This window comes from Scomber japonicus, chromosome 17 (assembly GCF_027409825.1).
Source record: "Scomber japonicus isolate fScoJap1 chromosome 17, fScoJap1.pri, whole genome shotgun sequence".
Classification (NCBI taxonomy): Eukaryota; Metazoa; Chordata; class Actinopteri; order Scombriformes; family Scombridae; genus Scomber; species Scomber japonicus.
This window is the reverse complement of record NC_070594.1, coordinates 11,361,779-11,387,884: the sequence shown is the minus strand read 5'-3', so window position 1 is coordinate 11,387,884 and position 26,106 is coordinate 11,361,779. Positions and strand designations below refer to the sequence as shown.

Below are 26,106 nucleotides of genomic sequence, written 5' to 3'. Positions count from 1 at the left end.
TGTGAGATTTATTTTTAAAACTGTGGACCTGCCCTCACAAAAAAACATTCTCATCTGCCAACATCTTACAATAACCTAAACTGCTACATTTAGCTGGTCTTTAGAAAAAAATAAAAAATAAATAAATAAATAAATTAAGAGAAATCGATTCTTGTATGAGAATTGATTTTTAAAAATCGCCAGAAAAAATCGCGATTAATATAAAAAAATTTAATGAAATAATATTTTACATGTCACAGAACACGTATGTCGCTGTTTTTAATTCTTTGAAATCAATTTTTTTCTATATTTTGTAAATAAACTATGATGTAGGCTTATTTGAAACAAATGGTCTCACAGTACCAATTAATCCCCTGCCAGACTTTTGACTTTTTTTCATAAAATATATTTCAAAAATCTACATAAACTAATGAATACATTAAGACATTACTCTTACTGTATAAGAAATGATCTCCCTTATAAATCATGTCAGTATCCATGAAAAACACCTGAACTTAGATGTTGGTACTTAATATGTGGTGAGCAAGCAATAAGATATCTTTAAAATATAATGAGCTAGAAAAAGTAAAGTTTGAGTGTACTTTATGAATGGATCGTAGGTTTTAATTATTTATCTAACTGTGTTATTTATTGATGAATTTGGTTTGTTGGTTTAACTGCTAACCTTTTACTATATGTTGTTAGTTTTGGACCACCTTACCTTCTTAAAGTACTGCGCAAAAGTCTGGAGACATGTGGCTCAACAAGATTATGTACAACTTTTGGGAAATGTTTACACAGCAGGTATCGTGTTAGAGTCTTTGAAGTCTAGCAGTAAATTAAAAGAAGGCATTTCTGTCTCCCGTGGCTTTAGGTTGTTCTCTACAATGAAGGATTTTAAGGAAAAAGCAAAAGATATACCAGTGGGAGTAGCTGGAGACTCGGCTGCTGCAGAGCAAATGGTGAACTCTGAAAGGAAGGAAGTGTGCTTAGAAAACCAGACATTTAGCTGCATGGGGATTTATTTATAGTGCATATACTTCCTTCACATTTGATAAAAATACTCATGTATGTGTGCTTAGGGTTTTTTTTTTTTACAAATACATATACATACTGCATAAAACAAAAATATAAAGAATAAAGAAATTTGGTCAATACATAAAAAGTGGTGATAAAACACAGAAGAAGAAGACGTCACATTTTCATGATAAAGACAACAACAGTATGTTAGTTAAAAGATGCATATTATTCAAAAAGGCACCAGAAGCTCTCACTGAGTTTTGTTTGCATAAAGTTTCACCCGACTCAATTTTCATTTCAGCACACATTGGCATGATAATAAAAGTTACAGATGAATCATAAGGGTAAACAATATTTGAAACATCTTTCTGAGCGGGTGAAAGCTGTAACAATGGCAAGAAATGTAACATCAAAAACAAAGAAAAGGGTAAAAAAATGACAACATTCAATTCAGGCTTCTATAAATAACATTTCAAACACTTTAAAGTATATCTTCCTTTTTTTACAGTGTCAAAACTTGTATTTCCTCCATTCCTCCTTAAAGTTAGCTATGAAATCTCAGTTTTATCCTTCTTTTTCTTTTTTTTTAGCTCTTGAGCACCTTCAGCGATTGCTCGGTTGAGGTAGTGGGGGAGGATTAGTGTTGAGTGCAAGACCTTCCTACGACAGTCAAGTTGCTTTTTTTTGTTGTTGTTCTGGTTGAGCAGCAGACAGGTAGAAGCACCGTGTGTTTTGGGGTTTTTTGTAGAGATACAGATAAAAAGGTTCACTTGAGGTTGAGCTAATCTGTGAGCAGTTTGTCCCTGTTGACCGAGGACTCTCCCAAATCTGAAGTGGTCAGTCGTTTGTTTGGCGCTGCAAGGAAGGAAAAAGGGACAAAGAAATGATGAATATACTACTTGTTGGAATATTACACTCATTACTATTCTCCACTAACTAGTAGTACCAACTTTTAGAAGCCCTACTACCTGTTACTGTTAAAGGCATGAATACAGTTGTGACATGTGATAACTGCATTGTATTTTAACACTGGTGTTTAAATAGCCATAGGCATGTTTTCGGCCACCACAAATCTTAGAGACACAGTGTGACAGAAAGTACAGTCCTCTCACACTGTGCCAAATATCTGTAAGCAGCTTAGGAAACCACAAGTGATTTTGGCTGTGAGCCACTGGCAGTAATACAAACAGACACACTTTCAGAGCATCGATGGAAACTTTAGTGAAGTTGAAGTACTAAATGGGAATGTGACAGCTCTCTAACACAGTGTAAATGATCATATATAATCCTGTATGCCATGCATCATAGCTTTATTATTATTATACTGTAATGTAGACAAACACTCAGCTAAATATAGTCATTTCCATAAGTCTAACTCAAAATGATCAAGAAAATATCAGAAGATGGTAGATGTGTAATAAAAATCGGAAAAAAAAAAAAGAAAAGAAAAAGTGAATTCATACATTTTCAAATTATCGAGCAATATAGAAAAACATGACTACCATCAAACCATCTGTTTGATAAGCTGCCAGGGAAGACTTTTTTTGGAGCTTGATTATACAAATACTCACACAGTGTGTCAGATCTCCGCGAGCTGCTGAGGAGTGTGCCGGGCCCTTTGATGGAAGAAGAAAGAGCAGCCAGTCTCAGGCTCCTGGAAGTAGCGTCCAACTTTTCATCCTGGAAGACAGGAGGACATATACTAACTGACACCGCTAAAAGTCTACAGCCACGCTAGCAACTCTGTGTGTGGCTGGAAAGTATGGAGGGTATTTTTAGTCACAATTAAAATTCCAAAAAGTCCAAATATATAATTAAAAGAGATACTGACATGATTTTAAAAAAGATGACTATTTTACTACACTACTAGGAATAATCAGGTCATAATTAAACTAAAAAAAAGAAATTGAAAAGGCAAATTTAATGTAACATAATAATTTGAAAATGTAAAGTGGTAATGAAAAATGTGAAATTTAAAATGCAAAAGGTTAAATGGAAATGCTCAAATACTGAAAGCTTAAATTGTAAAGATGATGATTCACACAGTAAGTAAACTACATTCATTAGGTACCCTTAAAGTGATACTGATACCAGTTTAGTACTTCGTTTGATACTCATTTACACATTTAGTACACTTGTTTTTATCACACTTTAGAGCGTTTAGGTGGCATCTTGGCTGCTGAACTGCTAAGCACGCTAACTCAATTTCACCGTGACTTCACCACCACAGACGGGTTGTAGCTGCTGCATTGATTGGCTGTGAGCAGAACCAGACAAATAAGTCATAGTTTCTAGCTCTGGGTGCAAAAACAATGGATTGCAAGTATCGTTTGACGGGAGATGTTCCGATACTACTTGGTCTAGATTTAGTTCCGTCGATACCTTTAATGGTTTTGAGTACCGATACCCAGCCCTACGCATTAGTAACAATGACGGATTCCATCTTCAGCTGTTTGATAACAATTGAATTCAAGATGGAAAAATGTAATGACAAAAAAAAAAAGTCAAATTTCACATTAATCCATTCACTAGTTGATGGGATATTACATTAGTCTCTTAGTCCAAAGTGTAACAGACATCTGAGACTGTAGTCCTGGCATGTCTTAAATCCACTATATATAATTTCTATCCTGCGGTGCACCCGAGTGTGAACAGCTCTGTATAGTAGGATATATCTTACAGTAATAAGAAGGGTCAAAAATTGGCTGTGTTGGATCCCGACGGTTTTACAAAATTATAAAATCCTCCGTTTGGGAAGTGAGTGATTTAATACTATGAACTGTGCCCTCTTGTGTGTGATTTGAGCTGCTCTTACACACATTTATTTCCCTGTAAACATGCAGGCTAAAGTGCCCCATGCTGAGCAGATATCTCCAATATTCTGTGATTCTGTTGGAAGCACTGCCAAGTCAGCACCGACCCTAAAATGAATGCTGGCTGAGCAGAGCTTTACTAACCGCTGTTTCACTTTTACATTTGACGTAGGAGCTGTTTGTTGGTACAGACTTTGGTAAAGATAGAAGTCTTTTGAAGTCTCCCATGCATTCTTTTTTTCTTAAACAAACCCCGGGTGGCCAACTGTTATTAAACTAATGCAATCACGACTTATTACTCAGCAAGGGAGTCATTTGGCAAACCAACGGGGTAATCTGGCAGATTAAAACCATTTAAAAAGTGACTGTACGGCTGTTTAGGGGAGCTTGCAAACTGCTGATAGCAATCAGCTGTCAACAATGATGTCTTGATGACTCCCTCAGCTGCTTTATAGGAGAGAAAATGACTGTAGCAATTAACTGTGACTGGTAAATTTCAGGTTTTGTTAGAGTGTACATTTGTGCCCATTGCTCAAGCTTGTCCCACTCTGTCCATCCATGATGCATTACCAGCATGTGAAATTATTCATTTATTCATACAAGTTGCAAATGAGGTGTAGTGCACACACTGGCACCGATGTGGGCGAGCTAGACTCATAAATGGCTCTCAAAGTCAGGCTATCCTTATCCAAACGGCTGCTGTTTGAACAAAGCAGTGCAATTAGAGACTGAAATAGAAAAAGGGGTGGGTTGTTGTTTTGGAGCACAGGCTCTTTTAAGGCATTAGAAAGCTCATTTTTTGAGAGTACAGAATTGCTTCTGTCTGTCTGTGTGTGTATGTCGTACTCTGTACTCTTGAATTTTGCATTTGGACTCATCCAGCTGGTGCTGCAGGCCCCAGACGATTTCTTTGTATTTGCTGTAGCGCTGCTCGACCAACTCCTTCTGCCGCTGTGACTCCTGAGGGCACAAAATGGAGGCTGTGTCAAAACCTGACCGGGAGTGAGCCACAAACGGTCATTAACCAGGACCGAAGGGAAACAGTCTTCCCTCACATACAGTAAGATAGTAGAACAGCACAGATATATACGTTTTATTCACATTGATTAACTGTCTATATTTTATTATGTATTAAATAGCACAGACTATTGGGGTTTTCTGAATTTCATTTGTTCATGTCTCAATTTACTTTGATTTATTTTATAAGTTTATTTATCAGGGATATTGCATATTAATAAACATAAATACTGCAAATATGCCAGAATTAGCCCAAAGACTAGTTTTCCTCTGCTGTCTCTGGTCATGTATACTGTATAATAAGTCTGTCTCCATTTTTTATGTTGAACTGCATTCAGGGCTGTCATTTTGGGAAAAGAAAATTAAGTTGAACGAAGAGTATCCTTTGCCACTGTATTATCAAACAACAAAAAATGTATGTAGGCGACAAGTGGAACCCACCTCCAAATCTTTGAAGTTCTCCATCAGACATTGTTTCTCTGGGATTGACTCCAAGTGGTCCAAGGCTACTCTGGTGTTCTAGTGACCACAAACACACATATACACACAAGATCAGTTCATTTATCTATCAATCTAACAATATTAGAGTCTAGATTCATGTTTTTGATACTAAATTAAGCCATTTAACTATTGTCATTTAATTCTGTGACATCTACAAACAAAACTACTACTACAGACACTTAACTGATAAGTCAATACATCATTTTACATCTATATAAACAAAGTTTCAATTCCTGAACAACAATCTACTGCTGTAGTTTATATCTTGCGTTATCATTTTAAAGGAATGAATGAATAAAAGGACTATAAAGACCATATGTTACCATGTTAGGGACAAACATAAGGCACTACAAAGCTAAAACTCAGTAGAAATGGATACATGGGTAAATACTGGGGAGACATCTAAATGAACGGTCTCTTTCCCTCACATGTCTTTCCCTCGTTCCGCAGCACCTCCCACTAAGACTGAAGAAGAGATGAAAAGGTGATGCGAGGAAGGAGGAATCGATGAGACGTGCATTTAGTGAAATGGGACATTATTCTCAGTCAAAGGGGTCATCTGAAGTGATGATTACTGATGACGGCTGGATCAGCTGTCCGTGGGCTTTAACGGCTCTGTTGCGTCTACTGATGCCTTTACATTTCCACAGATAACAGGATGTGCTGCCCAAATAACAAAAGTGCACGGCTGAAACTGTTGGTACTATTATGTTTTATTAACATCCTCCCACATGACGGGACAGAATGTGAAATATTACACTGTGCATATAGAATATCTAAAACCAACTGTATAATAAGCATTCACCTATACGAACTGCAAGCCTGTTTTTCTAGACTGTGTGCAGACCAGTAAAAGTAATTTTGTTAATATATTTTACTGTTCAGACACTAAATCTACAATATTATGAACCCAGCGCCTGAAACTCATTAATAAACATCAAAAAACTGTCACTGGCTCCACCACATTGCTTAAAGGTTATTCTGTGGAGTTATTGAACATTAGTACCTCTATGGAGCAATGTGTCTATGAGCGGGTTCCTGTATGACCACATGGGTAACACAGTACACGTTCCTGCCACTGGTGTCACTCTAATTTAGGTGATTGACAGACTTTACTTTTATTTATTTTTTTTGAATTTGTACATTTGCATAAGTTAAAATGTGTATCAGCTGCACAAAAATAAAAAAGATGCATCTTATTCCCATTTTTTGTATACGGTGGGTCACATTAGGAAAAGTCAAGCTACAAAAAATGTGTGTAAGGTGTATTTACAGCTCTCAAATGTAAAAAAAACAAACAAAAAACTGTATGTAAAATTTAAACTACCATTTATTTGTGCGCAACTCTATTCAATTGTACGTACTGTATGAGATTTTCTACCCAAAAGTTATTGTTAACAAACTTTGTGATTGCTTCTATTCAGGAGCTAATTGAGGACTTTTGTTAGGACAAGACTCAAGAGTTTGATTAAGTAACTACTCCAATCTACTCTTTCCTCCCACTGTATGTGTCAATAGCCTTCCCGTCTCCATTCGGATGAAGTATTTAAAGCATCAAAAGGCATCACGCTGATTGCTACTCTGAATGGCACACTGACATATAAGTAAGACTCGCCGGATGATCCCCACCAGCCGGGCTGAGTGGAAAGTGGGTCGATGCATCCTGCTGCTGCTGCTGCTGTTGTTGCCGTAAGCAGAAATGATTTGGCTTGATGGCGGTCAGAGGTATTTCCTCTTCTATCTCACGACAGCTAATTGAGGGTTGAAGTGGTCAAGCGTGCTGCATAATTGTGATGGATGGACAGCGTGCATTAGACAGCTTCATTTATTTATTTTTCCAGGCAAGTAAAAAGCGCTTGGGTCAATATAACCTTTCAGCAGTGCTAAGTAATTTCAGGCTGACGTCTAATTGCTGATTAAGGATGTTAGCGGTGGACGTTAACAGTTTGGATGGTGAGGTCAATGCTGTATTGTCAGTACAACTCGCTTCTTAACCCCCATCAGCAAGACTTATGATGATTAACAGAGCTCTGAGCCTTGACTAAAGCAATCATTTCCAAACCCCTGTGTTACCCTCTATGGGTTGCTAAACAAACATAACCTGAGGTGAACCTGCCTGCAAAGCTACATCGAATCACGCTGGAAAGCCAACATGACATCCAATTTAACAACTCTAGGGCCCGTCATAACTTCATAACTCAGAATATACACTACAAGTGTCCATTAACTTTGATTAAAGCAATCAGACCTTACCATCTCCAGATCCAAAACGCGGTCCTGTAAAGACAAACAAACACAAGCAAAAGCAAAGTTGATTTTACATGCAAAAAAAAAAAAAGAAAGTATGAAAAACAAAATAAAAACCGGTGCCAAAGCAAGGCTTAAACTCACGAAATGAGGCAGAAAATGCTGCAGAGTTTACGAGACAGCGAGTCCAGATAACTGCTAAAAAGTAGTAGATTAGCGGAGAGAAGACCGGTGTGTGTGCGTGCGTGCGTGTGTGTGTGTGCATGAGAAACGTGACAGAAGAGAGGAGCAGAGTGTTCCAACAAATGGGTAACAAGGGAAGGAAATTCAGCGGCTAAGGAGAGTTTCTAGCAGACAACAGGCTTCTTATCACACACACACTGTCACACACACACACACACCACACACACACACACAATGACAAACCGCTCTCGCTGCTCATCTAGCTCCTGACTGATGTTCCCTCTCTAACGATGCATAAGTGATGCTATGCCTCTTATCTGCCACTCAAACACACACCTGCTTCCCTCCCAACCGGCTTCCCCCCTCCTCCACTCTCTCTCTCTAGCTGTAATGTGTTGATGGTTTGTAACAAGGGGTACTTTCTTTTCCTCAGCCCACCCCCCCCCCCCCCAAAACTTTATTTTTTCCTTAATTTTTTTCTTCCTCTTACTCATCAACATCCCTCACTCTATCTGTCTTTCCTCTCTACATCTCTCTCTCCTCATCCTTCATAATTAAAAGCTCGGCTGGGTCTGAGAGGGTTGATTAATTGTGCACGAGCTCTGGCAGGTGCCATCATGCAGCCACAGATGGGACCCCCGCTATCCAAAACACACACACACACATATACACACATGCGTGTTGAGAAAGGCACAGAAAAGTTTGGAAAGAACGATTGCTTAGCAGACACTTTAGCGTGAGTGTGTGTTTCGCTGTTTAATAGTAAGTCAAGGGCCAGTGAGTCGCTGAGGGCCGGTCTACTCCAGACTAGGTGAGTTGGTGGCCTGCCAAAGCGTAGCTGCTGTGGTATTGAAAGACAGAGACAAGGCCTCTGGTGGCTTTTAAACTCCAAGGCCTCGTGTCTGCAGTAATTAGCTACTTGTCCAAGCAAGGCTGCAAGGACTCTGTCAGGCTCAGGGCTGTGTACTAATGTGTGCAGCATTGCATCACAGGACCCAGATGAATAAAAGCCAAGCAGCAGTTACTCAAAAACAATTCGACAAGATAAGCCAAGAAAATAGATAAATAAATAAATAAATGAAGGCAATGTGGTGTATTCATAAAAATAATACCAGCTGTCTCTTCTTGGTCAGATGCACTTGAAATGAGGCCAGCTGGATATTACAAATATTATGTTACAAATGTTCTTAGCCAACTGCAAATGAACTGAAAAAAAAAAAAGTTACTAAATTTAATGAAGATGTATAATGATCACCTGAAGGCTCCTCATTTCTTCCTCCTTCCTGCGAGTCCTCTCTAGCAGCTCTGAAAAAAAGGAGATGTGTAAGAATTGAGTTGGGATTGTGTGAGGATTATCTCAAACCTATGTCAAAGTATTTAAATTAAAGTAAATGAAGACTTATGAGGCCCCTTCTCTTATATGTTTAATCTAAAGGGAAAAATGAACTATTAGGGAAAGATGTAAAACTATTTAAATATTTAACTTAAGCATATTTTACATGAATTTGGTAACCTGAAAACTTGTAAATGACTTAAAGTGAAGTTAGTTTATTAACTCAGTGTTTTATGTGATTAATTCTACTCATTCCAATATGTTAAATGGTTTAAAACAATTTGCTGCTTGTCGATAATTTTTACCCAAATAAGCCGAGGAAAGACAAGCTCTGCTTCTGTTTGTTCTTGATTGCAGCACCAAATTGTTTTAATTACAATCACTGATTGATTTAGAGGAATAAGTGATTTTATTTAGCCGCAGAGTTTTATTAAAGTCCCCCTCAAATCAAAAATGGCTTTTTTCTTTGTTCCCTCTTTTAAAATGTTTGAGCTTCACTATGCAGAATTTGATAATAGATGTTTTTATATTCATCGGTTCTTTGTGCTCACTTTTTAATAGAGTCTGATTGATATATCACTCAGCTGATATTGACCTATCACAGATATCGGTACCGGTGAATATGTTGTCCGATATGTGCCGATTTTTTATTGAGTTGAGTGTTTATCTATATATTATACACATATAAGATTATCAGCCAGGAAATCAACATCAGAATTTTTTCGGCCCCAAGAATTCCGTATCACACAAGACCGATTTCTGACATCACGACTACTTTGGAGCGGATCATGGAGCGGTACGCAACTTACACGAGTGTGATGTGGAAACCGGAGGCCTCAAGTGCACAAACACTACGAATGAACGTAAGAGACAACTTGTGTCCACCTTTAAACTTTACAATTGAAAAATATGTAGCCTATGATACAATCTTGGGAGGGAGGCAATGTCATTTTAAGGATTTTAATGAAGTAATTGACCTTTATATTATTGAAATAAAGTGTAATGAACAAAAATGATCATTCAGAGTCATTTTATAAATCTTAAAACATGCCTGGAGGAGATCTTTAAGAAAATGACACAATATTTACACTTTTACTCTGCTTGGCACGATGCCGAGCAGAGTAAACCTTGTGTTAACTGAATAATTCATTATTATGAAATATAATCAGAAAAACATTATTCTTCCAATGACTAATACACTTAATATATCAACCTGAAGTTTTTGGATTAGAGTAATATTTAAATAAACTGTTGCACCTTTTACGACTGCTTAAAACATGCCTCAGCCAACCAGACCCTAACCTGTAATATACTGATCCAAAAATGTCTCATTAAGCTTTTCAGTGTCGAAATACCTCTTCACACACACATGTAAAAAAACAACCCTCGCCTGCTGGACGGGAACACTTGAGAAAAGCCAAACACCATTTCTGACTTTAACAACAGACTTCCAGTGTCTCCAATCCTTCGAATACCCAGATAAAAAAAATCTAGTTTAAAGTCAGCAGAATAAAGTGAAAAATACTTCTCGCTGACTCGCACTCAATGTCACATCTCATTTAAAAAGCCTGGCTAGGTCTTGTAATACAAGAGCTACTGCAGGTACTCTTAAAAGTGAAAGCCTGCGTTAAAAAGAGGAGAGACTAAATAGCATCACTGGACAAGAGATGAAATATCAGATGGAAGATAATGACAGACTGCAAACTTCAATCTCAGAATAAAACATTGATTTCTATAACTGTACATAATACTGTACATTTTTTGTCTTAATCTGCAAGAAACACACCAAGAGAATCACTGACAAGCCAAATTCGAAGCAGGGCCGATAACATCTTAATTCCCCAACGGCTTCAATTCAAATAAGCAGATCTTGTAGCTGTTGCGGCACATTAATAGACATACAGATTACTCTTAGGTCTAATTACTAAAGAGGCTGTATCAGTGCTTCTGCCTGCAGTTAAGACAGAGAAGGCGACTTCAATCAAAGGGCCGACTAGAGAGCCATTTGTGTCCAAAAAAAGGGGGGTCTGGAGATGAAGCCTGTATCATCGGACTGCTTATCTGAATAGTGCGACTACTAGTATAAGCAAGAAACACACGATAAATGACACAGAGTTGATTGTCTTAATACAGGTCCTCCATCTTTCCCTTTCTGCTCGCTGTCTCTGCGTATTTTAACAATTTTTTTTGGTCCTTTTTAATGGGGTACAAATTAGACCCATTTCCCCTGTACTGTTTGGAGGAAGTGCTGAAAACAAGTAGTTCTTCCTCGGGCAGTTACAGCTCATTAAGAGGAATTCAGTCAAAAACGGGACCGCGGACGTGGAAAAACAAGTCTTTTTTTTTTCCTGTAGAAGTCTCGATGTTCATCCTCAAACATTTGTAATCATAAACAGACAGACCCGTGCACAAAAAAAAATCTGAAAAAACAACAACAATGCATCAAGATACTGGCACCGACACACACACACGCACACACACACACACACACGTGGTTATATTCACAAGCGTTCATTACGATACAAACACACAGAAACTCTTCAGCGATATGAAGGCATTGAATGAGTTATTACTCTCGGTGTGATTAAATGTAAATGAGAGAAAGAGAAAACAAGAAGTCAGCGTCTTGTCAGTATCAATCAATAGTATGAATCCCAAACAACGATTTCATTAAAAGCGCTCTGTCATTGTGAATTCAACAAGACGTGGACTATCCGATGGTCTTATTATTAGGTGTTAGCTGCCTAATAAAGAACACAGAACCTAATTAGTCCTACGTTATATATATTGTGTTGCTTTGTTTATCGAGGACATATGACTCACTGGCAAACTTGTGACTGAAGGGATATTTTTATTGTCCTCACATGTGCCTTTTCCCTCTTATATCTGCCTCTTAATTTCCTCCTAAGGCTGCTGAGGTGGGACCAGGTGACAGGTTAGTGCATGGAACATGTCAAAAGTACTTGGTTGAGTTGGTTTTGTTTACCTATGTGCACATATTGATGATGGAAATGAATTTAGAAATGCAATTAATGGTAAAATGACATTATAAATGTATGTAAAATGGTTAACATGACTAATATCAGTATTTTTAGAGTAGAGACCACAAATTTCACTCATCCACACATTGCATTCATTACTGATTTAACTGACTAACATTATTTTATTTTAACTTAAGTTCATAATAAATATCATTTAGACTCTTTATCATGTGTTATTCCCTTTTTTGGAATAACACATGATAAAGACTCTGAGCCAGTTCTTAACAAATGGTATTATGTGTTGCTTTATATATCCAAGGGATGTGACTCACTGGCAAACTCTGACGACAATAGTGTGACTGTTTATGTGAGGGAAAATGGGCAATGTGCACCAGGGGATACATACGTATTTACATTTGTTTTTACATTTTTTATACCTTAATAGGAGCAACGTATCTTGGTGGAGATACAACTCATAAAATCTAAAATATACTAAATATTTCTGCAATTATTTGTGGAAATGTTTACTTAGGTACAAATGAGACAACTAGTAACATCAAATTTCCTTTTTATGTTGTGGACTCTGAGCCTGTTCGTAACAAATGGTATTATGTGCTGCTTTATGTATCGATGGGATGTGACTCACTGGCAAACTCTGACGACAATAGTGTGACTGTTTATGTGAGGGGGAAAAAAACACCCCCAACACGCTTCCTGTAATCTCACTTCCCTAACAAGTATGAGTGTGAGCAAGATCAGTTTTTTTTTTCCTTCTTCACACTTGAATATTCTTGGTGTACCTTTCTTTTCAGTGCTGAGGGAGTGTAGCAGTTTCTCCTGTTGGTCCAGGCGCCGCAGGAGAGCCGCCTGTTCTGTGTCCCGGCTCTGCCTGAGGGCCTTCAACTGATCTCTGGTCTGCTGATGCTGCTTCCTCAGGCTCTGTTCTCTGGTGTCGCGCTCCCGCACCTCCTCGCACAGCCAGCGTAGTTTGGTCTGATTGGTTAAAAAATGAACACACAAACACACATGCTGTATTTTGATAGTAGCTGGTTAGGGTTTTTATACTAAACATTTCAGTTCTAATCTTAACCACCTTACATATAGAGCTCTCATTGGGTTTCTGTCTGCACACTAATCGATGCCAAAGACATCAAATATGAATTGTATAAGTTTCTAAAACGCCTGATATAGGAATATCACAAGGGAATCATATGCTAAGTGGTCTCATAAAAATTCACATCTTAATTCCTCTTTCTGCTCTAGCAACATCCACGCTAAAAGTTTATGTCTCTGTAAAAAAAAAAAAAAAATCTAACAAATTATAACATCATACATTATTTTTGTCACTTTCAGCTGGCATTTTCACTCACTTCAGAGCAGAGTACAGACTAAATGAGTGTGCGAGTAGTTCAGAGGAAATACAATGGACAGGTCAATGCAACAGGGAATGTAAATTAATATAGAGTATTTCATAGAACAGGGTTATACAGCCTAGAAAAACAAATAGTTAAATAGGTATTCTCACCATGCTCTCTATAAGCTTGTAAATCATACCTCGGTTTTACAAACATAAAAAGTGCTAACTAGGGAGCTAATTATCTCTCTTGTTCTCCAGTGTGTTATTCTTGTAAATGCACAGCACTGCTGTAAGCATTTCTGACAGGAGATATACATTATGGTGATAAATACTGAATTGTGCAAATACATTTTAACACAGTATCATGCATCAACGCCGCAGACATAATGCACATTCTTTTGCACAGTACATCACTGCAGTATTAAATGGGAACTGATATGTTTTGGAAAGAAGCCAGGTGGAAGCTATAATTGCAAAAGAGAGGAAGAGGATGTCAAGAAAACAACTCATTAAATTAAAAAAAAAGAAAACCCAAAACTGCACCTCATAATTTTATCAATTCAAACAACCTCACTAAAGCATAGCGAACTTTGGAGAATAGTGTAATATGTGTCATTGCCCTAATAATTACTATGGAAAGACATTGTGTTGACTAACCCCAACCCTGAACCACAGTTTCATCATGATCACGGTTTACTCTCACCACACATCAGTGCGCTGAGCGGAACGTGGTTTCTTCAATAATAAATTATGTTTTTCTGAGAGGTGACTCCTCAGTAGCATGTTTGTTTTAAACAAGAGAAAACACACAGTGATATGTAGTCAGTAAAATAATTTCAAGTTTGCAAAGACCAAATCATTTACTGCATACTGTGTATTCTGTGTCATTATCTTTCATTAATTTTAGGAGGTATAGGCCCAGGATGAAGCACCATGTCCCTGCTATAATGCCTAATCTTGTGTTATATAATTGATTATTCAGTAAAATCCCTGTAAGGATGGCAGCACTTCTGCATGCAGTAATCATACCTTTGTCTCAGCTAGCCAGCGGTGGGGGTCTTTTACTAATCCGGGTTTCTGGGAGATCGCCTGTTAAAAACAAACCATAGAGGAATGCAAATGTGAGCTTTCTCGCCTTTGCTGGCATACATTACAAAAATTCTGTTAATAAAAAGTCTAAAATGAAAAGAATAAAAATGCAAGAGATTTTATAATTGGGATTTTGTGGGTGCCAGTTGTCTATAAATATATGAAGAGGCATCGTAGGAGTTATAGAATATAAAAAGGAAAAAACAGTAACAGCAATAGAAAATGACAAACAGTGGGATAAAAATCAGAAGCACAGCATTGTGTCAAACCCTTAACTTTTGTGAAGAATGGCTTCTGCCATTGTGTGTGTGTGTTTGTTAAACAGCCTATGACACTACACACACTTATGCATGCACACACAAACATTCACAAACACACACACGCACACACCGGCACAGAGGTTGTGTCATAAAAATGAGCTCTGGGAGTATGCTCCATCCTTCCCAGACAAGCTTGTCAGCATCAGCAATACAAACTGACTGCCTGCCAGCTTTTAATGACTGCTGACACACACACACACGCACACTCACACTCAGAAAACAAACAGACACTCAGATAAACAGATAAACAGTCACATAACTAGATGGCACTCGGTTGAGCGCACACCTCCGCAAATGCTACGCAACTGTTGAGATGTATCGGTTCCACATCTGGAATTTTCAGCAAAGGTTAATAATCCCTTTTATGCTTAATTACCTGCTTGATTCAGACGAGGAGATGAACACATGTGCATGCCAGCACCTGAATTGGAACATCAGATATATGCCTGTTCTACTCCGAGCCACGTTTAGATTTGTTTTGGTTGATTATTGTTACCTCATGTAGCCAATAAGGTGTCTATCGGTTCAGTGGCCATTAGGGTTGCACTTCAGCCTCTGTATCTCCACTGTTAGGAAAACTGGTGTGGCAGGTTATCTTTTTTTCTGCTGTTATTAGATACTGATAGAACATAAAGATAGGAAACATGGTGAAATAAAAAAAACTGTATATCATCTAACAAACAGTGTTACAGAGTTGTATACATCTAAACAACTTTAGCTGGAAAAAAGCTTTCCCAGGGTCCTCTACTTCTCTGCTTTGGCCAATAAGGGAGGACTTGTCTTTTTTTCATGTTTAATGATGTCTTTACAAGGTACTGCGAGTCTACACCAATGCTAGTGGCAATGTAAGACTGCACTTAAATGATGAGTGTGTGAGATTTAGAGGGGTCTATTGGTTGAAATGGAATATAAAATTATTTCATTCAAGTATGTTTTCATAAGTGTACAATCACCTGAAAATAAGAATGGTTGTGTTTTGTTACTTTAGAATAAGCCCTTTATATCTAAAAAGGGAGCGGGTCCTCTTTTATAGAGGCCGCCATGTTGCACTGCCATGTTACTACAGTAGCCCAGAATGTACAAACCAAATACTGCCTCTAGAGAAGGTCTTTCATGTTTTTCGCAGGTTTCGCAGCTACAGTAGGTTCTCCTACATACTTTGAAGGGAGGGTTTTAGGGGTATTCAGTTAGTTGCAATCTGCGACTTTGCCACTCGAGTCCACTAAATCATACGCACTGGTCCTTTAAGCAAAAGTAATACTATAAGTTAACCCTTACGTACTGTTCATATTCAGACTCTTCACAGCTCATACTTAGTCTCCAACAAATTCCTGCACAACAAATGATTCATTAATACATCATCAGTCACAGATAATACGCAAAATTAATCCTTGATGAAGCTTTCAGAGAGCTGAGAGAGTTACTTATTCAGTTTTTACACTACTATATATGGTCCATGCAATGATTGTTGAGATATGTGAGTCTGGTCTGGACCACAATGTTGGATTAACAGATGAACCAACATACCAACATTTCCGTGGCGCTAGTGTGGCTACATATTTTGTAGCGTTAACAAGGAATGTATGAATTTGTTTTGACGTTACATGCCTATTAGAGACAAATCACATGCACCGTGGTATGTGGAATGTGAAAAATAAATAATTGCCTTTTCGCCCCATGACCAACGCCAAATTAATTCATGGGAGACACCATGCTACCAGTCAGAAGAAATACATACACCCTCTTCTACTACATAGGTAAAAAAAAAGCCAAAATACGTAACAAACATGAATTCGCATGTACACACACACATATGTACACACACGTGAACAAAGTCGACAAAAAGGTGCAACTGTTTTTTCTAGCAAGGTGTTTACACATGATCAACAGACGTCGAAAGCACACTGCAGGATTTTTTGGGGGACCTTTTATGTCCCGTGCCTTGGCAAACATCATCATCACTGCACAGGTGTCAGACAACTTTTTCAAGCTGTCACTCAAAACCAGATCCAAGTCAAATGAATTTCCCCAAGTTGTTGCCACGGCAGCTCAAAGTACGGCAATGGAGTACCGCTGTGCAGAGGTCCCCGTCTCAGGGAGTGTACAACAGCATGGCAGAGCGTACGACTGCGTGGGAGGATAAAACATGCTTCTATGCCTCTCGCTCACTCTCTTTACTCTTTCCCGAACCATCAAAGGCAGCGCTGCACAGTGGCAGACAAAAAGGAGGTGAAACTGTTGAAAAACCGAACAAGTAGGCTGGGAGTTGAAAGTGCTGTCTGTGGGGTTGAAGTGAAAGAAATGCCACTATTTTCTCAGCAGCACTGCCAGCGAATCCGAGTGTCTGCCAGCGCTAATTTAAATGTGACTGCGTGGTTTATACATCTCTTTCAGTATGCGAGTAAATGTGTGACTGTGTGCCTTTGGTCACAGTTTTTCTTTTTTTGTTTCACCTCCCAGTGAGAAAATTGTAAAAGGTGGCAAAGTTTAGAGAGAAGCAAAAGAGGATTGATGTTGAGAGTAACAGCAAGTGGAAAGGACACAGGTAGATGTTTTCATGGAGATAACCACTGTGGCATTTCTCTTCAAAGTGAAACGAGACCTGAAAAGATTGGGGGAAAAATATGACAAATGTTTCAGGCTGGATTTAAATGGGGAACTTTGCACTCGAGCCAGCTGAGCCCAGGAGAGAGGAAGGATGTAGACAGGAAGTATCAAGTGAGAGAAAACAGAGGGGTAAAGAAGAGTAATCAAGAGTAAACAATGCATGTATAAAAAGTTATGACATCATGTGAGGTGAGGCTTAAAATGTATGTAATGTATATTAGCTCACTTGTCTACTAACAAGAAGCGGGGCCCCCACGGATCCCTAAAAAGTCTTAAAATGTCTGGAATTGTGGATTAAATTCAATCTGAGCGTTATTATATTTGTTCAGTTTATGTTATTTATTATTTATTATCTATTATCATTATTTTCTGATTATTTTACTAAACCAATAATCAGCTGTTGGAACTATAATGAAACTAATCATTAGTCAAAATGAGCTCCATTTTAATCCACTACAACAGTAAAATCCTGCTTTTGCATTATTATATATGTCTCATAATATATTATAACTTCCTCCACCGCTGTTTGCTGAGCAATTTTAATACAAGAAGCAATGGTTTTATTTTTTCCTTAAAGAGGTTTTTGAAAAAAACGGGGAAAAAAAGGTCTTAAAAGTCATTCAATTTGTACTTAGAAAATGTGCAGTTACCCTGAAGTAGTTTTTTGTTCCTATCGAAGTAGTTTAACTTTCAGCATAGCGTTACACTGTCTTACAACTTCTTGCATTAGCGCTCTAAAGAGAAAGGACGGAAGAAGGTATCATTAGGTAACTGGAAACTAATACACCCCTTAACTGTTAATGATTCCCTTCATTAAGCCAATCACTAGCGAATTTGACTTCTTTTCAACATGACAGATTACAGATGAGGCGAGGCGTTGGCTCGCATGTCTGGCTGCAGCACAGCTAGACCAGATTGGGAAATCTATATGAGCAGATAAGAGCCGGCTGGGTTCATTAACCTTTAAGCAGCAGAGGAAGACCAACATCAAGCATGTGTGGGGGGGAGGGGTTGTACTATATGTTGATTAGTGTATAAGGTTGCGGGTAATATCAGAAGGGAATATAATATGTATAAAACATTAGCATTTGTCAGTAGCACTGTAGAACCACGCTGTGCATAACAGGTGTTAAATGAATGTGTCGGGTATTTAATGTGACACCCACCAGACCTGTGTGGTGGTTATGTATGAGTTTTTCAACTAAATATTGAAATGATGCCACATGATGTTCAATGTATAGATACTGAGGCCAATGTCCCTCTCACACACACACTTACTCTCATTTTTCCTGTTTTTATTTTTTATTGTTATTATTATATTTGTAGTAATTGAGTTTGTTCTATGTAGTCATATTATTTTCTGTTGTATTGTACGGTATATTATTTGTCATTATTTGTCTTTGTGTGTGTGTGTGTAATTTTTAACTTGTGCAAAATAAACTAGACTAAACTAACACTTTGGGAAAAAAGGGGGAAAAAAACAAGAAACACATATTCAGCAATAGTTGAAGAGTTGAATGCATTAACAGAACACTTTGTGCCATTCAGAATCCACTGCAGAGGACAGGAGGAGGAAGAGCAGCAAATGATGTGAAACGTTCTGTGGGACATTTTGTCATCATGTCAAACAGCAAAAAGAACAAAATGTGATTATCTCAACTCGGCCAGAACATGGTTTTTAAAATATTCTGTAAACGCTGTGAGTGAATAAACTCTAATAGGATTTACATTTACAGGTTTTTTTTTTTTTTAACACCACAGAATAGTTTAACATTCTCATAACTCACAACTTTCACTGTACTGCAATGCAAACATGCTCTCTGTAATTTCACCTTTTTGTACACAGAAAGCTACAAAACACACACATAATCATATCTTATACTACAAGAACATGTCTCTGTAGTGTGGGAGGTGATCATATCTACCTGATTTCTAACGTATTCAGCAATTACATCAATATTGTATTAGAAGATTAAAAGTCTTTCACCATCTAAGATCAAACAAAGATTTTTGTACAAGTATCCAGTCGATGGAGCCTTCATCACAGCACGGGCAATAAACAGGCTTTGATGAAGGTGCATGTATGCGCTTTGATGAAAGGTGCATATACAGAAAGTATGTTATGTTCTTCTTAAGGGTAATGTTTTACCTTTCAGCACTTTAACCAAGACTGGTTGGGGGGGGAATATGTGAGCTTCCTACACACTTGGCAATCAAATGACTGCTTAATATGAGAGAGTTGTTAGTAATGCCAAACCCGCTGAGATTTAACCCTATAATGCCAAGTGAATCATATTTGATACACTAGTTTTAGATAGCTCTAAATCATCAGTGTGAGTGTTTTCCTGAGAAATCCGATATATAAGATCAGATACAACCAATGCAGTGTTGAATTACTAAATATTTTGTAGTGTATTTTATTATATTAATTGAAAATGTTGTGTCAAATGAAATACAGCAGGTATAGAAGGTCATTTATCTGTACATCTGTCAATTGTCTTTTTGTTTTCATGCATTTCGTACATTATGCATCATCTTTATACATAAAAAGTTTTGTAGGTGGTGATATGAGCTTTACACAGGACCTATAAGGGCTTTAAACAACGTTGCATTCATATGTTTTTGTATCTTCAAAAAAAAAAAAAATGCTTTGAAAAATAAACTGTACAAACCAGATGTATAAAATATGACACAAAATAAAACTCATATATGCAAAGTGTTATTTAATTCATTTTTAAATTACTTATAAACACTCCAGTTCCTACTCAGATTTAACAACAAACTGCAGCTCCGAGCAGCTTTTAGCTCACTAATTTGGTTCTCTGGTCCACACCAGTATACTAAATCTTAATGTTCTCACCAGACACTACCTGTCTAACATGTACCATCGGAGAGCCGAAATCAACGAGGAACTAGTTTAGAAACTAGGAAACTAAAGAATGTGACCTCCAATGTGACACTCGAGGGGAGTTAAGTAGGAAATGTTAGTCATTAAATAAACAGTTGGTGTATCAGCACTATGTATCTGTGAGTTTGTTTTTTAGACTCATTGTCTCATTAGGGTCAAAATAGCTTTGTGTTCCTTTAAAAACACACAATAAATGGCTTTAAAAAAAACTAAACATGTATAAAATATAATATAATTAAATAATATACCTGTAATTTGTCTTCACCATTCCTAGCCAGGCTGCGGCAGGCTCCATCGAGTTCCTCACCCATGGAGGTAAGAACTGCCTCTTGTTCTGCCTCCATCCGCATCACCTTATCCTCCAGCTTAACGAGCTCTGACTCCGAAGCACGTCTCCGCTCACCTGACCTGACCTGTGGAGGATGGCAGAGTAGAGAGTAGAGCTATCTCACTTTTGTCATTTTGACCTTACAAGACAGTACAAATGCATTAATTAAAGCAGTTTTTTTTTTGTTTTAGATGACAAGAAGCCAAGTTTGCTTATTACAAGATCAATTCCAGTAGTAGCTATAGTTGCTTACACAATAATACAAACAGAAAGATAGACAGACAACCTTGGGCATCAGACATTCAGTTTCCTCTCACACAAACAGACCTAGCTAAGTTTCCTTCTCTGGCCTGCACTGTCAATAGTTTCAGGGTCTCTACCAGGACAGAGTCAATCAATAAGTCCAAGGCACAGGAAACCAAATGATCAGTGCAGCCCAGGGACTGTGGATCATTATCAATGTCCCTGGGATAATAAACCACCCATGTTACATTAATAAGAGTACCTTTTTCTCCATGCACCCCCAATTGCAAATCAATACATGGATTGCCCCTAAAAGAGCCCCTACTACTTATCAGGGGGTCTGTCAGAGAGGTGAATGTGGAGGTTCAATACTTCATCTGCTGTTGTAAAACACCCGTGGACATAGTGATGAAGCCACTTTTAAAATAGTGCTGATTTGGCACCACTTAACATTTCGAACCGTTGTTAGGTTTGCATGATCAGATATGATAAGAAATGAATTGGTTTATTATCTTTCTATTCTATTGTATTGTATTTGTTTTGATGCTTGATTTTTTATCTTTTGTACTATTTTTTACATTATTCTGTTATTATCATTCTATAGTTTTATCTTCTTATCTTATTTTAACTTGTCTGTTTCTTTTGTCTATTTTGACCTAGTTTTAGTTCAGCTTTTTTTAAACTTAATCTTTTATTTTGTCTTGTTAATCTATATTAACCATTGTTAACATAGATGTAACTTGTTCTGTCTCATTACCAGCTCGTCAATCAACTATGAAAGGTGCTATATAAATAAAGTTTGATTGATTGATTGATTGACTAATTATATGTACATATCTTGTGCATTTCCACGTTCTACATAAAAGGTTTCAATGTTAAAATGTGAAACCTGCACAATAAGTAAAGTGTGGATGGATCTCATGTCTGTATAGTTGGTTTTAGTCCAAACACTAGATAATGCTCCCATAAACATTTATTGGTGATGGTACACCAATACATATTCATGGGAGCATTATCTAGTGTGCAGCCCAGATCTTTCTGTTTTTTACATGTCCTTTTGTGCAGCACCTATTAATAATCGTTCATATGTGTGTGCTTTCTTTCCATTTAAAAAGTCCTTTAATGTCCTTGGATCTATCAAAATTAATTAGCATCAACTCAAATATCAGTAAAGTACATCTGCTGAGGACAGACGTAGTTCACTAATGACAATGGATGTGCTGCATTTATTGAAGGTTTCACTTTATTTAATATTAGTCACTTTGTTCGAAAAGCACGGTGAAGTAGGCAAGGCTTACTTTTTCATCCAGTTCCTTTTTGAGTAGCTGGTACTTTCTGTGGAGAAGTGCATGTGCCTCCTCTTTTGTGCTCAGCTGTGCTGCTAGCTTATCACACTCATCCTTCATTCTGTCCAACTTGATGCGCAGAGCCCCACACAGCTCCTTGTCTGACGCTGCATCTGCCTGGTAGAGAGAAGATGCGTTTAAGAACATGATACACAAGCAATAATTTAAGATTTTAAAAAAGAATGGTGGTTTACATCTAGCCACGAAGGGTGCCTGGTGGATAATATATGTATGGGTCAGTGACAAATAAAGGTTGGCAAGATGAGCAATTCAAAAATATGTTAAAATTTGTTTTCAAAGCAGCATCAGGTTTGTTATAATGTACATTTTGTATTTTTGTTAGTTTTATGTAATTTGAAATGACATTTGAACCATCTTTTACCAAAAGTAAGACTGAATACTCCTGAAAATGTCAAATGGTAACCACAAAAGAATGATAAATATTAAATATTTTATCCACCTACAGTGTATTTAAGTGCACTTATACAAATAATTACTGGGTTACATCACGTAATTGACCCATATGTCAAATGTACCAGTGGACCCTAATCATTTCTAAAAGGCCTATCTGCTAGTAACAGAGTGAACTGACACAATAATCTCTACAGCATAAACAGAGAACATCATGAAATGGGTCAAGAGAACAGCTAAATATCACCACCAAGACTCTGAAAATCACGGTCTGAGCCCTTAATGCATATCTCAGTCCAGATCCAGCTTGCAAAGTCAAAGGCGGCCTTAGACATTAGGGTTTCTGTATATAGAGTGATCACATCATCACCCACAGCTGAAGTATAAAGTGGAATGAACAACAATGACTGAGGACTGGGAGTGATGAGAGCGACACAAACAAAGAAAAAAATGGAAAAAAACAGGAGGCGGGAGGGAGAGAAAAACAGATGGAAAATGCAAAATTAGAACTGGAGGGAGGCAGTAAGAGAGGGATTAAGACAGAGAGAGAGACGGCGAGCAGGAAGATAGAGTGGAGGAGAAATCAAGAGTGAGAGGACAAGGACAAGGTAATAAGGAATATTTTAAGCTATTTCTGACGGTTGACTGTATCAAAATCGTAATATAGGCTTCTGGCTATGCTATATGAATATTGGGTGGGCTTCTTAGGGATATCTGCAGCACCCTTAGGCGAGTACTTAAAAACATTCCAGCAAACGCCCTTGTCCTCTCCGCACTCTGAAATGACACCATTACAATGAGCTATGTCAGATATTAATGCCATTCAGCACAGCTAATGGGCTAAACTCAACCATATCAGGGAGGACCATGCCCCTTAAGAAACCACATACCCATGAGGGCTCATCATTGGAGATACTGAGGGGGGTGGGGGAGGAGGGGAGGGAGGTGTGGGTGCTGCGGGGAGCAAATCGAGTGGAGTCCCCTATCTCCTGCACTGCCTTGATGAGACTTCTGAGGTCTGATATCAGGGTTGTTAAATATTCACGGAATGGCCATGAGGATCCACGGGGCACCACACACCATTAAGAGCTCAGCTATCCTCGACTCACCCACACTCAAGAGGACAAGAACTGTGGCCAACGAGGAAAATTACTCCAAATGAGAGTTTTGTCTGTCTCACTGAGTCGGAAATACGCCAGATGTTTAGTGGCTGAGGAATTTTACCCTAGCGCTGGATTCGAAGTGCGTGCCAATGATATTCTAAATGACAATTAGTGTGGCAGATTTAATGTACATTTCATCAGTGGATAACAAATATTTTCGGGGGTGTACACTATTTATAAAAAGGACCTACTTTAACCTCCTTCAGGTGTGCCTGGATTTCATCCCGCTCCTGACAGCAGAGCTTGAGCATGCCCTGCATCTCGCGGTCCTTCTTAGTCCTACTGTCCTCCATCATTGCCTTCATGTTGACCAGTTCCTTCTGATGCACCTCTCTCTCGAGCTGCAGCTGTTTCCCCAGCGTGGCCCGCTCCTCCTGAACCACTGTAAGCTTGGCCTGTAGTTCAGAGGAGCTCTTCTTGAGCTCCTTTTTAGACCTTTCCTCCTCAGCCAACTGCTGGGTTAGCTGGGCGTGGGCTGAGGTCATCTGCTTCAGGGCGGCTTGAACCTCAGCCTGCATGTTCTGCTCTCTCTGACAGCGACGGGCTTGGGTGTCAGCTTGTTCCTCCAGCCTCTGATTGTCTTCCTTCAGTCTTGCCTTGATGGCTGCCTGACATCGATTTTCCTCCTCCAGGGTAGCTGAGGCCTCCCTCACCTAGGTTTAGGAGTGGCGTTAGAATCTGATCAAAGCTCTTTTAATGATTTTTTAGAAAAGGACTTTGTTACACATTAATATTTAAGTTTAACCACACTTCAAATTGAAAAAGACAAATTGATCTGCCAACAGAGCTAAATCAAGAATTCAACCATGCCTGTGGTTAAACTGGGAAGAATGCTAATGTGCTTAACCACTAAACAAGCATTTGAGAAAAGATAATTGATATATGCACTTTGGCAAAACTTCAGTGCTGCCTGACTACTTTCAAAAAAAAAAAATGGAAAAAAATGCTGTCATCTTTACATGACACCCAAATAATCATGGTGGCTGCATGACAGTGTTTGATTCAACCTCAGCACTGACTGCTGTCGCCTTTGAAAGGTGGATTAAATAAACATGTCTTGAATCAGTTTACTTGCAGATAGCCTGAAGGGCTCAAATTTAATGAATAATAATAAAGACTTCAAAGATTTCTAGATGCAGATTGTTAAAATGAAAAGCAGATCCATTGTCTACGGTTGTTAGGTTGTATTACTTATCCTTAAAATATTAATACTTTTTTTGTGTTCCTTGTGATTTGAATTAAAGTCTATTTATGAATGTTAAACCCAGTCCCACACCTCCCGGATTTCCTGCTCCAATGACAACTGGCGTTGGCGGGTCTCGGACAGCTCCACATCCTTGCGGTGGAGCTCTTCTTCACGCTGGGCAAAACGGGCTAGGATTTCAGCGAGCTCCCTGCGGGCTGCCTCAGTCTGCTGGCTCAGCGCCTTCAGCTGGGCCTGAGAGCTCTCTTTTTCTCTTGCTGCCTGGAGGGAGAACGAGAGAGAGAGAGAGAGTGAGTGGGAGGGAGGGGTATGAGAGGGAGAGGAAAAAGGAAATGAAGAATGACAAATGAAGAGGAGGAGGAAGATGGTGTACAAAGAAGAGCTCTAACAATAATGATGAGAGCGGGAGAAAGAGTGACAGAGAGAAAGGGGGAGAGAAACATATGCAGTACCAGCTATTGCGCTGATAGGAAAATGCTAGCACTCAGCTCCCTGATAAGGGACAATGGTCAGGTCTGTTCAAGGCAGATTGCCTCTAATACTCTGGCTTTGACTGGAATTTGCAAAGACTTTGCTGTGGCTCAGAACCTAATCATTTAATTGAGCACTTGATTCTCTCCCCTAATTCATTAAGGGGGCAGAAATGATTTTGTAATTAATTCGCGTCACGTCGAGTATGCCAGGTGGGAGTCTGTCTGTCTGTCTGTGAGGCGTAGGGCTGCTGACTGTGAGTTTGGAGGTGACTCACTCAGTTCAAATGGAATCGAAATCATTGGGAGGTGACTTTACATCTAATAATAATAGTCAGCTGTTAATTTTTCAACCAAGCACAATCACTGTAACATACCACGCTAAGGTACTCTAACTTAGAATGCATATTTGGTTATATTATTATTAAGTTAATTCAAAATATATTATTCAGAAGATTTAATCTGACTTTGACACAAAGCCCTTTATTTGATAAAGATAAAACAAAGTATGAATTAAAATGAATATGAATAGGGGCTTTAATAAGTAGAAGTCCAACTATCTTGCTTTGTTTGTGTTGAATAGCAA

The 26,106-nt window shown here is 38.4% G+C and overlaps 1 protein-coding gene across 2 annotated transcripts in view; it reads right to left on the bottom strand.

Annotated features, from left to right (window-relative positions):
- Positions 1-1,458: 1,458 nt before the first annotated feature.
- The window catches only part of LOC128377431 (centrosomal protein of 128 kDa-like), a 58,652-nt gene continuing 34,004 nt past the window's right edge, over positions 1,459-26,106 (bottom strand). For both annotated transcript variants that reach the window (XM_053337380.1, XM_053337379.1), the window contains 12 exons: positions 25,123-25,311; positions 24,038-24,499; positions 22,225-22,389; positions 20,604-20,768; positions 14,461-14,520; positions 12,875-13,067; positions 9,016-9,065; positions 7,584-7,607; positions 5,271-5,348; positions 4,659-4,772; positions 2,571-2,679; positions 1,459-1,854 (listed from right to left, as the gene is read on the bottom strand). In XM_053337380.1, the coding sequence (XP_053193355.1) occupies positions 1,781-1,854; positions 2,571-2,679; positions 4,659-4,772; positions 5,271-5,348; positions 7,584-7,607; positions 9,016-9,065; positions 12,875-13,067; positions 14,461-14,520; positions 20,604-20,768; positions 22,225-22,389; positions 24,038-24,499; positions 25,123-25,311 (1,683 nt within the window). In that variant the 3' untranslated portion in view covers positions 1,459-1,780. The remainder of the gene's footprint in view (positions 1,855-2,570; positions 2,680-4,658; positions 4,773-5,270; positions 5,349-7,583; positions 7,608-9,015; positions 9,066-12,874; positions 13,068-14,460; positions 14,521-20,603; positions 20,769-22,224; positions 22,390-24,037; positions 24,500-25,122; positions 25,312-26,106) is intronic.